Source organism: Diabrotica undecimpunctata, chromosome 9 (genome assembly GCF_040954645.1).
Source record: "Diabrotica undecimpunctata isolate CICGRU chromosome 9, icDiaUnde3, whole genome shotgun sequence".
NCBI classification, from domain to species: domain Eukaryota; kingdom Metazoa; phylum Arthropoda; class Insecta; order Coleoptera; family Chrysomelidae; genus Diabrotica; species Diabrotica undecimpunctata.
Window position 1 is genome coordinate 80,257,759 of NC_092811.1, and position 17,210 is coordinate 80,274,968.

The 17,210-nt window shown below is 33.9% G+C and overlaps 1 protein-coding gene across 1 annotated transcript in view; it reads left to right on the forward strand.

Moving 5' to 3' along the window:
- The window catches only part of LOC140451181 (lipase 1-like), a 103,538-nt gene that overhangs the window by 71,484 nt on the left and 14,844 nt on the right, over positions 1 to 17,210 (forward strand). The window contains exon 5 of the mRNA XM_072544915.1: positions 7,162 to 7,246. Within this exon, the coding sequence (XP_072401016.1) occupies positions 7,162 to 7,246 (85 nt within the window). The remainder of the gene's footprint in view (positions 1 to 7,161; positions 7,247 to 17,210) is intronic.

The window sequence follows — 17,210 nt, forward strand, 5'->3', positions numbered from 1 at the left end:
TTTAGTAGAAAATTTAGATCAGAATGCTAAAAATAGTTTAGTTGTAAGTGATTTTAACGCAAGGTTGGGGGAGGAAGGAATTCTAGGTGATGAGGTTGATGAAGATGAGGTGTACAGAAGGACAAGCCTGAGTGAAAGGAGAGTTTCTAAAGATAAGTTGATTAATCATTATGGAAAAAGATTAATTGGGCTGTGTGACGACTTTTACTTGGTTATTTTAAACAGCAGAAGAAAAGGCGATATAGAGGGGGAGTACACATTCTTAGGACCGTTAGGTAGTTCTGTCATAGATTTTGCATGTGTATCAAGACCGCTGTTAAATTTAGTAGAGAATTTTTTTATAGGTTGTGAATATTATTCTGACCATATGCCTTTAATAGTGGAGTTGACCTTCGACGATGGCGGTCAGAGATCAACTAGTAAAATTTTGCCACTGCTTCCTAAAATTACTTGGACCCAAACTGATTCGAAAAAATATAAACAAAGAATTTCTTGTGAAATTAATAGGGTGAATGAGTGGACTGATCAACCTATGATAACTTTGGAGTTACTACAGCAATGTATAAAAAAGTTAGCACACAAGAAAGAATGTAAGCTTTTTATGGCAAAGGAGTAGTGTAAACAAAGCCAGCAATGGTTTGATGGTGAGTGTACAAAAAACAGGAAGCAAGTGATGTCATATCCCAAAGTATCTAGAAAAATTAGCTCGACTTATGCAACAAACATATACAGGAACGTTAAATAGAAATACAAGCACCTTTGTGACTTTTAAAAGAAAGAATTTTATAAGAATGCTGCATTGATTTTAAGAAATACAAAAAATTCAAAAGAATTTTGGAAGGCTGTTGGAATGTATAAGTTTGAAAGTTCGGCCATTGGGGAAGGTGTTAACTTAAACAGTTTTATGCAGAACCGTTTATCCTCAACATCTGGATCATGGATCTGGAACATCTGGATCGGCCGTTTAATATGGAAGAACAGACCAATCTCGACAAAATAAAGATTTGTTCTGAAGCTATTTTCTTGTGGCATTTTAAATTAATTTATATTTAAATGGAAATAAGCCACAATTAAAGGTTAAAATACGTTTATTGATTTATTAAAAAATTTTTAACCAAATCTTTATTAAAATTAATAAAGATTTGGTTACAAACATGACAAATTAAAGTTAACGGAAGCAAGTCAGTAATGACTTGCTAATCGAAAATGTACATGCCCAACCGTCTCATTAAATAACCAAATACTACAACAATAGGATGATGTAAAATACTTAGGTATGCACCTGGGCCGCAGATTAACGTGGAAGAAACACATATTTACGAAAAGAAAACAGTTGGGTCTGAAACTCAGTAAAATGTACTGGCTAATAGAAAAAAATACAACTGAATTTGTACAATAAAATCCTAGTATACAAGTCAGTGATAAAGCCAATATGGGGCTATGGGATCCAACTGTGGGGATCTGCGTTGAGTTCCAATATCGAACTGGAGAGATTCCAATCGAAGACCTTCCGCATTATCACAAATGCACCGTGGTACATGCCCAATAAATTCATCAATCGCGATATTCAGATGAAAACTATCAAAGAAGAAAATGCCAGTTACTCCCAAAAATATGACAGACGACTGCAAAACCACCCCAACAGGATAGCGAAGAACCTTATGAGCCTTCTTACTCCAAGCGATCTACCGACAAGATTTTAAACCATTACATTTAAAAATTTAAATTTAATTTTTTTATTTATTTATTATAAACATTATATTTCGAGTCACAAATAATTTTATTACTAAAATTATGATTTAATAGGTTGTTGTCACTGGACAGTCTTCTGCAAGTCTCTTGTAATCTAATTAAACAATTTACTTATTGTAATCCTTATTACAGATTGTAAATAAATGGGATGTTACAAAACAATTTCATTATTCCATTTCATCACCGATTTTTCAAAATTAAAGCCGCCGAATCTTACTTTTTTTCATCGGGACATTGCAGATAACTAAAACAAAATTAAATATTTTTTACCATTTTTACGCAGAAAACTTACCTTAACCGCCGAATACAAAAAATAATTTTTAGTTTTGGTTTACGTAAGTACACGCGTGGATTACAATGGTAACAAAACAATCTATTTCTTACACCTACACTCATCAAGCGACAGTCGCATACTAAAACAGTTTCTTATACTATGCCCTAAAGGTATAAGGAGATATAGAAATCATGGAAACAAAAATATATCGTTTTACAAAGCTAAAAGGTCTACAATAATCTAAATTATTATTCAAACATATTGAATAATAATAAATTCCCGCTGTTAGCTAATGATTCTAGCAGTTTTTATCGACTACCTTCTAGAAATGTCAATTTACCTTCAGTATGCAGTATGCTTTAAACAGAGAGTTTAAAATTTTACATCAAGTAACAGTTCTGAATTATTAACAAAAAAGGAATCTGGATGAGAGCCATAATGTTAATAAAAAAAGAGTTAAGAAGAATATGACTAGTTCGTCCATCCTACCATATCCTTATAGGGATGAGTTCATGATGCATAAAGAAAAAAATATTTGAAGGCAGATGTTTTAAATTATAAAGACCGTTAACAAAATGATCAAAATTTAATTAAAAAGTACATTTTTAATTTACTAGAAAATTTATATAATAGTTCAAAGAATTTAAATTTTATTCAATGCCATAGTCGTTTTACTATATCTGATGCACAAGTTTTTAAACAATTTCTGTAATCTAATGCAATTGACATTGCAATTCTTTCGGAAACCTGTTAAAAGACAAAACGCAAAATTGTTTATAGGGGATAAAATATTATTATAAAATATTGTCAAGATCGCAGGTTTGGAGGTGTAACTATATTTTTGGTCCTACGGATGAATAATTACAAAATATTGGATGTTATAAAATGTTAGACATATATGGTGTAAGACTTAATTCTAATAGCAGATTAAATAATATTATTTAGTTACATAAAGCTGAATGAATTTAAGCACCCGGTAATGGGAACGGCTGTTTAATTAGTGTTCCTCACTCGAAGGAGAGACCTAAAGATACTGGGGGGTGAGTTCAATAGCTATCATGCGTTGTGAGGTTTTCTGAAGAATTATACTGACGGCAATAGGATAATTGGGGTACTAGCTGATATGAATTAAATAATTCTGAATGATGGTTTAACAACCAGAATTACTCCCCCAAACTCCAAAAAAACTTAACGTTAGTAACTCCTGGATTAACGGTAGTACCACCTTATTAGCAAACATTGGATAAAACTCTTGGATCTGATTATTATATTATTTTCACTGTACATCCTACAGGGAAATGGAGATTATAGAATGCCAACTGGGAATTATTCCAGAGCATTCTTTAGAAATTAATGAATGTTGTATACTCTAATACCTTTCATAAAATGTCACCTACTCTGGATAGAACAATCGATATAAGCACCAAAGCTTATACTCCTGAAAACGTATCGTTCATTCCTAAATATAGACAGAAGTCGATCTGGTGGGACGATCAATGTGACACACAGTTAGTAACAGCTTAACAAGAATGCGCTTAAATAGTATAAAACCTCATTCACTCTGAATAACTTTCTCGAGTATAAAAAGATAGAAGCTACAACTAAAAAATGTTGCCAACATACAGAAACAGAACAGAACAGAACAGAAATCCAGAAGCACATGGATTTAATTTTGTTTCAGTTCTAACTTCAAATAAGGATTACGTCACTAAAATATCAAAAAATATTAGTTAGTTATTAGGTAAAAGATATATGTATAACAATGTTAAATTACTGCACACTGAACATGATTCTTTTTCAGCGTAAATTTTATTGAACTGTTTTTGCGATAAGAGAATATATCTTTTACAGATATAGCTTAGTAAAGTGTCTTATAAATCTAAAAATCTTAATTTTATAGTCCTTAATTAAAATCTGTTAACCCTTAAACGGACACACTGGTCTCTGAGACCTTTGGCAACCCTGTTTGAGCTGCGGTTCTACCCTCCCAAATATGCTTCCACCAACTACCGAAGTACGTAACGCGCACATTTACGATTAGTATATTTTTTTGCAACAATAAGATATAAGTCCGAGTTTGAAGGTGCTTCGGTTTCACAGGCCTGGTATTTTGCATTACGCCAGTAATCATACAAGGCACGTAGAACCAGTTGTTTCACATTATGTACATAATTAGTCTTGGTGGTAATAATTCCAAAACCTTCTTTTAATATTTTTGGGGCCCATTACCATGGATGTTCCTTCCACGAGCAGTGGATATGCATCAAAACATATAACCAAACAAAGAGCTAAGTTCGGAGACAAATATTTTGAGTACCGAGTTATGGAGTGGTATTTGGGGAACGATGGACCAGATAAGTATGAGAAGGTTGACGACTCTGTTATAGATCCGAACTATGTACAAAGTGATAAGGAGCTTCTTCTTCTTGCAGTACCGTCTCTTATCGGAGGTTGGCTACCATTACAGCAATCTTTACTTTGTTGGCTGCAGCTCTGAACAACTGTATTGAGCTGCACCCATACCACTCCCTTAAATTTCGCAACCAGGAAATCCTCCTACGTCCCACATTTCTCTTTCCCGAGATTTTTTCTTGGATTATGAGTCTAAGCAGAGAGTACTTTTCTCCTCTCGTTATGTGCCCCAGATATTCCAGTTTTTTCGTTTGTATGGTTTTATGACTTCACATTTCTTCCCCATCTTCAGCAGAACATCTTGATTTATTACTCTTTCTGTCCATGGTATTTTCCACATTCTACTGTAACACCACATCTCGAATGCCTCAATGTTTTTGATGTTTATCTTTTTCAGTGTCCAGGCTTCCATGCCGTACAGCAGAACGGAGAAAATATAGCACCTTAACATTCTCGTTTTTAAGTTTATATTTATGTCCCGGCTGCATAGGAACTTTTTCATTTTGACAAACGGATTGTCTCGCTATCTCTATTCGCCTCTTGATTTCTCTTGTCTGGTCATTAGTATCAGTGAAGCAAACCCCTAAATATTTGTAGGACGTACCTCTTTCAACTGGCTGATTATTTATGGTTAAATTCACATTGGTGTATAGCTTCTTTGTTACAATCATGAATTTAGTCTTTTTGATGTTCAGTTTTAGACCATACTTATTGGTATGGGTGTTCGTTTTCTTTCTCGCCCCGATCTCCCAAGTATTCAATGCTTTTATTCAAAACTACAATTAAATGTACTGTCCAGGTGAAAATGTAACAGTGGATGCTTGTCGCTTTTAGAAGTATAATATATAGATTTTGGATGTATATGCCAAAGAAACCAGCTAAATATATCATAAGAATTCAATGCTTGGATGACTCGTACCGCTATATTGCTAAATTTGATACAGGAAAGGACAGTGCCGCAACTGGACTTTCCGAAGAAAAACGTAGATTTTTAAAACCACTCAATTAGTTTTACGTCTATGTAAACTGCTTGCAGGTAGAACCGGAACATTACGGCCAACAATTGGTTCACTTCATTGGAGCTGGTAAAAAAATTTAGAAAAAGATCTCTAACATATGTTGGCACTACAAAGATGTATAAAACTATTGTAACACCAGAGATCAAAGCAAATAAATCTAGACCGGTGGGACCAACATTTTATGGATTTGCTACTAATATACCTGTAACTGTAAAACTGTAACTAAATAAAAAAAAACACTCTCCCACACAAACTTCAAACGATCTGGATTCGACCCATATGAGACAAAATTAAAAAAAAAAACAAATCTGTAGAAAGGTCAAACATCGAATTGGACTTCAGGTTATCCTGATGATAACAACAATGTATCCTTCAAAACTCGGCTGCTTAATTCTCACTTAAGATCATGTGGGCCTCAGATACACTTTTTATCAAATCTCGTGACATGGAATACAACAAACAAACCGGTAATTATCTCACGTTGCAAAGACTGTCAAATAGCATTTTGAGAATAAATACGGAATTAAACGAAAATTTGCCGGTTTTTTGAAACTATCACCGAAAAAGATTATTTCCCGTTTAGAACCCAATCTGTTGTTCTTGATGCTTTCGACTTTTCAATTCCATCAACCTTTCGTTGTCAGCCCTCTCTGTCTGTCCCAACCCAGTTTCTAACTGCCAACCAATCGGAACTCTTTTTAATTACGCTTTTGATTCGATAATGAACCTTAAGAGTGCTGGGCTTTAAATTTTTTTTTTAATGAATTTAATTAAAGCGAAAATAGACTCTTTGCAGTTAAAATTTTCTTAGATGTCTTGCAAAAACACCTGGATAAACAAAACTAAGATTATTATTATGTACCAGCCAGGGGCGTATCTAGTAAATTTTTATACATTAAATATTCTATAGTTACAAGGAAATTTTTATGCTACATTTATAACAAAACAAAAAGTGGTGTAGACATTCTGGACACGAAAACTGCTTTATATTTATCTAATACAAGAACCAGGATATGACCGTTTGTAATATTGTACACGTTAATCTATATAAGTTGTGTCACTAGTTTCATAATATATTTGTGTTACCGTCAAACTCCCTCAATGAAAAAGTTCCACTTTATTCAAAGGTTGGCTATGAAACTCGTAGAACGACATCTAAGGATACATCTATTAATTCTAAACCTTCCTTCACTATGAGACATAGGGTCACTTATTATAAGTGAAGTCATTCCTAAAGAATTCGAAAATCCCATCGAAGAACTTCCATTTGATAAAAATGTAGCGATCCTATTTGATTGCAGTGCAGCAGAAAAGTATACAATAATTGTGCTGTAAAGGGGCTCTAACTTTAAAATTAATAATAATTATTGAAAATCGGTGTGTTTACTTTAAATAGTTAAATAAAAGTTTTTTTTAATATTTTTGTAAATATTTCTGTGATAAAAAATAAATTTCTAGAATAGTAGCCTCAGTATTTTCTTTTATGAATAAAAATATAAAATTGTGAATCCAAAATCAAAATACATAATTGTTTCTATGTAGATATTTTTGAGCCGGGTACCTTAGACCGCATTTTTCCCGTTATGTACCATAGACACATGTTTCGGTTTAAGAATTAAGGAAGAAAAACTAGATGGAAACTATTTTATTTATTACTTGATTTAACATAATACTATTTTTAACCTAAAAATATTTTGATTTTAGAGCTTAGCTCCTGAGATTTTTACAACTACGCCAGCTGGAATGAGCTTCTTTCAGACTTTACACTACGTTCAAATGCATATAAACGGTAGGTATAGTGCAGATATATTTAAAAAGAAAATAATTACTCTACTTACACAACATTGTAGGTTACATTAAATCACAAACGCTTCATGGCTACCTGTTTTGGTTTGTTTAATTACGATTATCATTTAATACTCATCTAAAAAGTAAAATAAACTAATAAGGCTTATTAAGTAAATCTAAAGGTTAATTATTATATTATTTGCATGTTTTGTATCAATATTACATAATATTATTTTATTGAATAAGTTATTGATTATCAGTTGCGTCCACAACTAGCATCGATAGTGTCCACATCGTTTAACTACTCATTAATTTTTAATATCAAAAAAGTTAAACAAGTTTTTTAACTAGTAAGAAATACTAAATAAAAGTAAGATTGTTATTTATATTTTAGAATGGGTGATTCTTCGGGTCGTCCCTCGTAAAGATGAAAATATGGAAACTATAAATATTCGTTTCGATTTAAATAATAAGTACAAAAATCTTCTGATAAAGTCCCGTATTATGTTTTGCTAAAGTTGATGGACCCAAATATTATTAGACAAGGCGAAAAGCTCAGGTTCGTTAGAAAAATTTTCTTGCATATTCACTTTCATGAGATACCTCAAAATAACATTCAAGAGGTCGCCCAGGCGCAATGTTGTTAAATATTGTTTAAACAATTTTTTTTGAATTTTCTAAATCATTTTGAACAAAATAGGTCTCTATTTTGTAAATTTTTTATAAACTTTATCGTTTTGGACATAAATAATTTAAATCTGAAAAAACGCAAAATTGCGATTTTCAAGACTCAAAAACACAACTAATAAATATTATTTTCAACTCACCAAGCCCCTAAATTAAAGTTCAAACCTTGTATATCATTTTCCCTATAAGTATTTTAGAGCTTATTTAATTTTAAAACATTGTGATTTAATCGGTAATGAAGCGCTTATGACAGGACGAGTGCTCGGGCTGCGGCGTGTATAAGAGAGAGAAACAAAATCTACGAAACAAATTTTTGCTGCTTTAAATTCTTCTTGTACACATGAGCACCCTTCCTACCATATTCGCTTTATTAGGTTCCTTTTTTAGATCATTATGAACAAAAAAGGTATGTTGTAATTTTTCTCTTAAGTTGATCATTTTCGAATTAACAATTGTTCAAAACTGACAAAAACCCAAAATTACGATTTTAACCGTACGTAAGGTGCATGGTTATTACTGACTTGGTTAGGCCCGTGGGCTACCATGGTAGCCCAATTTATTTATGAATTTTAACTGGTTCTTCTTCTTGCAGTACCGTCTCCTATCGGAGGTTGGCTACCATCACAGCAATCTTTACTTTGTTGGCTGCAGCTCTGACCAACTGTATTGAACTGCACCCATACCCCTCCCTTAAATTTCGCAACCAGGAAATCCTCCTACGTCCCACATTTCTCTTTCCCGAGATTTTTTATTGGATTATAAGTCTAAGCAGGGAGTACTTTTCTCCTCTTATTATGTGTCCCATACTTTATTATTCCCATATTAACTGGTTGATTTATCTCAATTTAACTAAATAAATTTAAGAATTAATAGTTTTATATTGGAATAAGACGATAATATGAAAATTATATAAAATAAATACTAAAAATTTCTAAAAAATTTAAATAATATATTTTAATTCATTTATAATCTTGCACTAAGGTACACAAATTGCATAATAACTTTTGTTTTCTATATTAAAAAACTATATAAGAACATTAAACAACATGCATTACATAGTAATCCTAGAATAAAACAAAAACAAAAAGATTAATTTTAAGTTTAAAATTTTCAATGCCAAATAGCCTAAATTTGCTGCATGCACTCTACACAGATCTCCCTCAAATGTTCTTTTCAGGCATATCTTTTACATTTTTTACATTTCCGAAGTGGAAATTGAAACGTTAATAAACGTACTTTAACCTTTAATTGTGGTTTATTCCCATTTAAACAGTAATTACTTTAAAATGCCACAAGAAAATAGCTTTAGAACAATTTTTTACATTGTTTTAAAATTAATCTATCGCGTTTTCGATCACAAAATATGCAACGACTTGGGGAATCTTAGATCTAAATTGAATTAGAGGTCTAATTAATTCCCATGCCAGTTCTTCTATGAAATCCGACCGTGCAACCTTTTTGTTAAAATGGTTAGATTTATAAATACATAAAGAATTTATTGCTGCTATATTCAAAAGGTCATAAAAAATCACCATTGGATATCGACGAATGTTTCCCGACACATTATATTTTTCACACAATTGGTCTAATCGGTCAGCAGCATTGGTCTTTTTATACCTTGTAATAATTTTAGGTTTGTTAGCGTCCCCTGTTTCATGATCGATTTCATCGTTCGTTATGGTGCATGCTTGAAATTAGGATCACAGATTTGTTTTTTTTGGCAGTATGATACCAGTGTACAATCTTGAAATCTTAAAATGGAAAAGTTTATTATGTTGTTTTTATTTGGCAAAAATTCTTTTCGTAATTCTGCTTTTTTTATTGTGTCGATATAAGTTAGCTTTTTATCACTAAGTAATTTTTTAACCAATTTCACACTAGTGAACCAGTTATCGCCTGTTATATTGCGGTTAGTATTTGCTACTGGTTCTACTAATCTAAGAACAAATTCTTCTCCTGAATTTATATAATTACATGGCCCTTCAGGCTGAGTACCTACATAAATATCCAGATTGAATGTATAACCAGTTTTAACATTCACCAAAGCAAAAACTTTGACTTCATATCGAGCCGGTTTGCTCGGTATATATTGTTTGAATGCGCAACGTCCGCAAAACGCCAATAGTTGCTCATCCACACTCAAATATTCACTACCTATAAAATATCTTTAAAAATTGTCTAAAAATTGTTCAAAAATCTTCCTAATAGGAGCGAGTTTATCAATTTCTTTTCTTTGAACTCTGTCTCTAATGTCGTCGAAACGTAGTTACCTCAACATAAATCTGAAACGTTTTTCACTCATGGCCAAAATAACCTAATTCTACACCACTTCCTTTTGAGTTGTCCCAAATTTTGTGTAAGTTTTTTCGAGAACATCTTATTACACCGGTTATATAGAAAATCCCAATAAATGCCCAAGAAACACAGACGAAAGAGAGATATTTCGTCTGTGTTTCTTGGATCTCGTTGTCGCTCAAATCGGTCTCTGATATTTTGAATATAAATATTAGTATAAGTAGTAATCGTTTGTATAATAGACTCATTAAGTAAAAGATTAAAACACTCAATACCTGATTTTGCATTTTTAGCAAGTTCTTTCGAACCAGGTAAATGGGTAAAAGTTATGAACTCTGGTTCTGTCGTTAACATTAGGTGTTTCTTTTCTCCATTTCGTTTTTTTTTGTCCTTTCCCACAAACCACTTATTTATTCGTTCAATGTCACTCTCATCATCTGTGATGTCATTATACTTGGTTGTAAACTGATTTTGTTTACAACCCTGTAATTTTCAAAATAGTATATTTCCCTTTGTTCATAACTGTACTCCACCCTGTATGCCAAGACGCCCTATTCATTCCATCAATAAACTCTAACGGTACTTACTAAACCCCGTTAAAAATGACCTGTTCCCGACACCGGCGACCACTAATGTCTAGAGCCTGACCCACTACTCTGAGCCGCGTAATGTAGGTTGTCTATTATGAATTTGAATCGGGGAAATTACTGATAGACTCACGCATGACGTCCGACATCGGATAATCATTTTTTACTAAAATAGATGTTATAATAATTATTTTTCTTCCAAAAACGAATTGTCATTAGAACAGACAATTTTAGTTCTATCATATAATGATTTAATAACGCCTTTTTTATGTGCTGAATAATGTATTTCGAAACGGGGAAATTATTCATTTATAGATATTACAAAGAAAAGGTCTCTAAAACGTTTTTAAGCAAGCCAAAAAAATCACATTACAAGGAATTAATGAATCAAATATGTAGCACTTTTTTTGTAGATGTATTATTCAAAAACAAACTGAAGTTATTACTATAAACAAGGATCTGTATAGCTGTGGCTATGCTTGACTTAAATAAAACAACGATTATATAGAAAAAAAATCACAAATATCATTAAAATTATCTATATTTTTTAAATGGTAATATAATTTGTTACATTGATTTTTATATTTAATATTTTCTAAGTAAGTTTTTATAGAAATAAATAGTCTATATATAAATGTACCATTAGATGAAACTTTGAAAATAATTAGGACCAAATTGCAAAATGATTGATTAACAACTTGAACCAAATTAAATGTGTCAGCTATAACGGAACTGTTGACATTATCTACTGACAACACTTATTTTCATCTAAACAATGATTTCTATAAACAACATTTTTTGGGCTGTGCTTTAAATCCATAATTAGCTAATATATTGATGGAAGACTTCAAAACAAATATTCCTAATCAAAATTTAAAGCTCACAATATGTTGGAAATATGTAGATGATCTGTTGGAAACACTTCTGATTAATATAAATAAAAGGTAAAAAGGAGGAGTCAATAAAACTTACAATGGAAAAGAAATAAAATAAATCGTTGCCTTTTCTGGATGTTTTAATCTCAAAGGAAAATAGTGGATATGGGACTCATGTATACAAAAAACCAACACATATGGAACATATATCTAAATTATAAATCAAATCACAACATAAATATTAAAAAGGGAGTCATTAAATCATTATATGATAAAACTAAAATTGCCTGTTCTAATGACAATTTGTTTTGGAAGAAAAATAATTATTAACATCTATTTTAGTCAAAAATGTCGGACGTCATGCGTAAGTCTGTCAGTAATTTCCCCGATTCAAATTCATAATAGGCAACCTACATTACGCGGCTCAGAATAGTGGGTCGGGCTCTAGACATTAGTCCGGCGACCGACGGTCCCAAGAAAAACCCTTGGCTGTCTGTTACAAACTCTCGCGGAAGAAACATGGTGCTTTAATAACAAAATTTGTGATTTGATTCTCAGAGCGTGTCTCTCTCAAGTGTTTAGCAACAAGAAAATTTGTCTCCGCGATTGTGAAACTAATAATTTTGTGTAACCACGTATATTGTCACATATAGTACTCACTAGGTTGTGTTACTTATAATACATTAAGAAATAAAAGTTAGTTGTAAGTTACTAGTGTTCTTTACGTACCATAGAAAAATAATACAGTCCACTTAAAAACCCAACGAATACCGGCGGTATAAGTTAGTTGAAGATTGAAAGCACGTGGAATCACACATAATTCCACCTCAAACGCCGGTAATTTCTCCATGGTCTATCTTCGAACCGGATGGATGATTCTCCATGATTAGCTCTTTACAATTGAAGCCCAATCGAGTTGGAAGGTGCACAGCAGCCGCAGGAAGCAGACGCAAGTAGACATAGGCCTCCCCGAAAGCCTAGTGTATCGAGGTAAACTCTTTCCTTAATAAACAAAGTGCAGTGATAGCATTAAACACATATAATTATAAGCAGATTGTTTACTCAGAAGTGAATATAGTAATTTAGAACATAATTTAGATTGTATAAATTTGAGAAAGCTATGCCGGTCTGGAATGTTTTTTGTATGTTTCAGGTGATGCTACGAGAATAATAAAAGCTACGAATTAGTTGTTTTATTCTGCATGTCTTTATTTATTTCATCGTAAACCAGATTGGCATATGCATTATTATAATTATGTATTTAACAGTAATATAGAACCGTAGATCATCAATTAAGCTATCACTCTTCTCATGATATTTTTTGATTCTGTCACAGTGCGAGTCACAAAGTTGCAATTTAAATATAATTTAATTCTTTATTTTTACTCTTAATAGAAAACTTAATTTATATATTGCTGCATAGTATATTTTAAAGTAAAATTTATTTATATTGATTAATTCATTTTATTTTGTATACTGTTATTCTCATTTGGATTTAGCAAGAATACTTCTCTTTATTTCTCGTTCTGTGTCTTGTTCAGCATTTGCCCTTTTGTATTTCAATAGAAGTGTGGTTAAAAAAATATATACCTCTCTGCATCTCTCTCTCTCTCACTCTGTGTCTTATCTTTGTATTTTACTCGAAGGGTTAGGTTAGTTTAGCAAAAAATACTTCTCTTTCTTAGTATTCTTATTATAAGTAGTTCTTAGTAAATTCGCAGTCAACTCGTTGTTTGTAAATACAAACATGGACACTCTTAAGAAAAAGCGTAGTACTTACAAGGCGCAATTCACCCGCATAGAAAAGTGGTACAGCGCTAATACCTCTTGTGATGATAAACATCAGTTGTTGTCTCGTATAGACCTTCTTAAGGAGAACTTAGCTAAATATGACTCCATTCAAAATGAAATTGAGTTACTGGACTCACCTAGTGACTCAGAGGACAGAGAGGAATATGAAAATAAATGTCTGGATCTAAAATGTACTCTACAAGCTCAAGTCGAAGCCTTAAATCAAGTGTCTTCCCGACCAGATCCTGATCATTTCTCTCGTAGTGGCCACTCTCATATAAATATTAAGCTACCAAATATTCACTTACCCACATTTAGTGGAAATTGCATCGAATATCCTTCGTTTATCGACTTATTCAGAGCCCTAATTGTCAATAATTCACAGTTATCATCAAATGTTGAGAAATTCTTTTATTTAAAATCATATCTAAAGGGAGAAGCGTTAAAGCTAATTGATAGGTTGCCGGTAACTGATGATAATTTTGTCATAGCTTTAGATTTATTACATAGCCGGTATAGTAACCAACGGCAGATAATCCGCTCATATTATCAGCAGTTACTAGCCACTCCTACATTGCAAAAATGTACTTCGCAATCGCTGAGACAATTCGTTGCAAATTCTAAGGCAATTTTGGATGCCTTAGATACGGTAAAGTTAAGTAAAGCAGAATTGTTTGAATCTTTACTTGTTCATTTATTGGAACAAAAACTTGATTATAGCACTCGCCGCTCATTTGAAGAGCAAGTTTCAGTGAATCAGCTTCCTTCTATTGATGACTTTTTCTATTTTTTGAGTAACCGTTGTGTTGTTCTGGAAAATATCAACTCTGAGAATAACATTGCCCAACAACCTACGTCTAAAGTGACTAGATTTCAAGGTAATGACCATTCTCACCCAAGTAAGTTTAAGGTAGCTTTTCACTCACAATCAAACCCCTCCAGTCAAATGGATTCAAAATCAAAACCATATACCTCACAGCCCAAAGGATGTGGTTACTGCTCGCAGCAAAATCACCGCATCTACTCATGGACTAAGTTTTGTTCATTGCCTGTATCTGATAGAATTGAATATTCAAAGGCCAATAAGCTCTGTTATAACTGTTTAGGTAGTAAGCACTTTTTACAAAACTGTGGTTCAAAGTCTTCCTGTTCCCTATGTCACTCGAGGCACCATTCTCTTTTACACAACACTCGCAGCTCAGCAGCTAACACTCATACTCCAATTGAGCCCTCTAATCACTTACTTAACCACGGAGAGTCTTCCACTCGTTCTATATCTCATACTCTCCTGATGACTCAGCCAGAAATTGACCAGTCCAGCGTCGTACATGAAAATAACTTCACTTCACGCTCAATTGTACTATCGACAATCACTACACATGACTCTCACGTCTTATTGGCTACAGCCAAAGTTCACATTTATCCAGTAAATGGACGACCTATTCTAGCCAGAGCCATTCTGGATTCTGGAAGTCAAAGTTCATTTATCACTGAGTCACTAGCTAAATCAATAGGATGCAAACGGCATCCTTCCAGTCTGCATATCTCGGGAATCCTTAATGATAGTAATGTCATTAAGGAAAGAGTTACAATAGATATCTTTCCTCGCAATTCTTCTGCTAAGAGGTTTACTCTTTCTTGTGCAGTAATACCTTCTATTACAAATTGCTTGCCTCAGATAGCCATTGACATAAGAAAGTTTAAAATTCCCTCTCATATATTAAATAGGCTGGCCGACGAAGATTTCGGTCAACCAGCTGGCATTGATTTGCTCATAGGAGCTGATGCTTACTATGAGCTGTTGCTACCAGGACTTGAAAAGTTGGGGAAAGGATTGCCCTCTCTTATACAGACACAGCTAGGATGGGTTGTGTCTGGCTCTGTACCACTCAGCTATCTTAAACCCCACTTTCAACCTCACCCAAAATCGTACACATTTCACTCGACCCTCGGTTTTCAAGAAACCGAGGAATCACTTAATGAAACCCTAGATCGCTTTTTTCAACAGGAACAAGATCTTGATATTTCTAAAAGTTCGGAACAGGATGAGCTTGCCGAAGCAATCTTTGTTTCGACGACTAAAATTCTGAAAGACGGCAGCTACCAGGTCGACCTCCCTCTCATTCACCCTTTAGCTCACAAAGAATTGGGCGATTCATTTATGTGTGCTAAAAACAGATTCCTTTCCCTTGAGAAGAAATTTGTCAAGCATCCTTTCCTAAAGGAAGAATATAGAAAAATTCTGATGGAGTATATTGAGCTAGGACACGGAAGGGAAGTCCCTCTGGCCCTTTGTAACTCCAAATTTGAAAATAAGTACTTTGTCCCACATTTAGCAGTTGTACGAGACCAAAGCTCTACTACGAAAATGAGAGTCGTTTTCGACTTTTCGGCTAAGACCACTTCAGCTCTCTCACTAAACGATATCACTCTCCGTCGTCCTAAGGTTCAGCCCGAACTGTTCGAAATTCTTACCAGATTCCGAACTCATAAATTTGCATTTACTGCTGACATAACGAAAATGTATTGGCAGGTGAAACTAAACCCCTCCTTTCACTTTCTTCAGAACGCTTTGTGGCGAGAAACTCCACAAGACCAATTCTCTTGCATTGAACTAACTACAGTTTCATTTGGTCAAAAGAGTGCTCCATATCTGGCCTGTCGAGTTCTAAAGGACATTGCTCAAAATACCTCTTGTTCAACGGCAGTGAAAGACACCCTATTATATCAGACTTATGTGGATGACATCTTATCAGGCTGTAGTACTGAAGAAGAAATCATTTCACTGCGTCGTTCGTTAAGCTCTACTCTTTCTTCCGCTGGCTTCAGTATACACAAGATCAGATCCAATTCATCTCTTGCTGCGTCCTCTGCAGAGTTTAGCAGCGCGTCAAAGGACATTCTTCCTGAAAAAGGGCCATGCAAGGTGCTAGGCATTAAGTGGGATCCCGCAACTGATGTATTCCAAGTTGCCATTCCAGAGTCGCTTACTGTTAGTTTACCTACCAAACGAAAAATTCTCTCTATCATAGCGCAGTGCTATGACCCTCTAGGATTTGTCAATCCTGTAATTGTTCACGGAAAAATTCTAATGCAACAAATATGGGCCAAAATCTCTCTTGGGACCACACTATAACCGATCCCGATCTTTTAGACAGTTGGTTTAAGTTCTTGTCAAGTTTAACCAACCTGTCTTCCTTCTCGATTCCTCGGTGCATAATCGGTGAAAAGGACGTAGTCCAAGTCGAATTACATGGGTTTTGTGATGCCAGTACTCAGGCATATGGATGTTGCATGTATTTAAGAGCAGAATACTCTGATTCATCTGTGTCATCTACACTTATTGCTGCAAAATCGCGTGTAGCTCCAGTGAGAAAACCTCTCACTATACCTAAACTTGAGTTGTGTGCAATGGTTCTCTTAACCAGTCTTTACACCAAGCTTTATGCCATAATATCTCGTTCTCTTACCATTTCTGACAGTATCTTGTGGTCAGATTCTATGGTAGCTCTCTCTTGGGCGCACTCACCTTCCAAAAAATGGTCTACCTTTGTGGCAAACAGGGTGGAAATAATCCAAAACGCTAACCCTTCCCCAAAGTGGAAGCACATAAAGTCTGAACTCAATCCCGCAGACCTCTTATCTCGGGGCAAGCTTTCAGATCGGGCCAGATCCTTTTGGGTATCTGGACCATCATTTCTACTAGATCGATCTAGCTATTTGTTTAAAA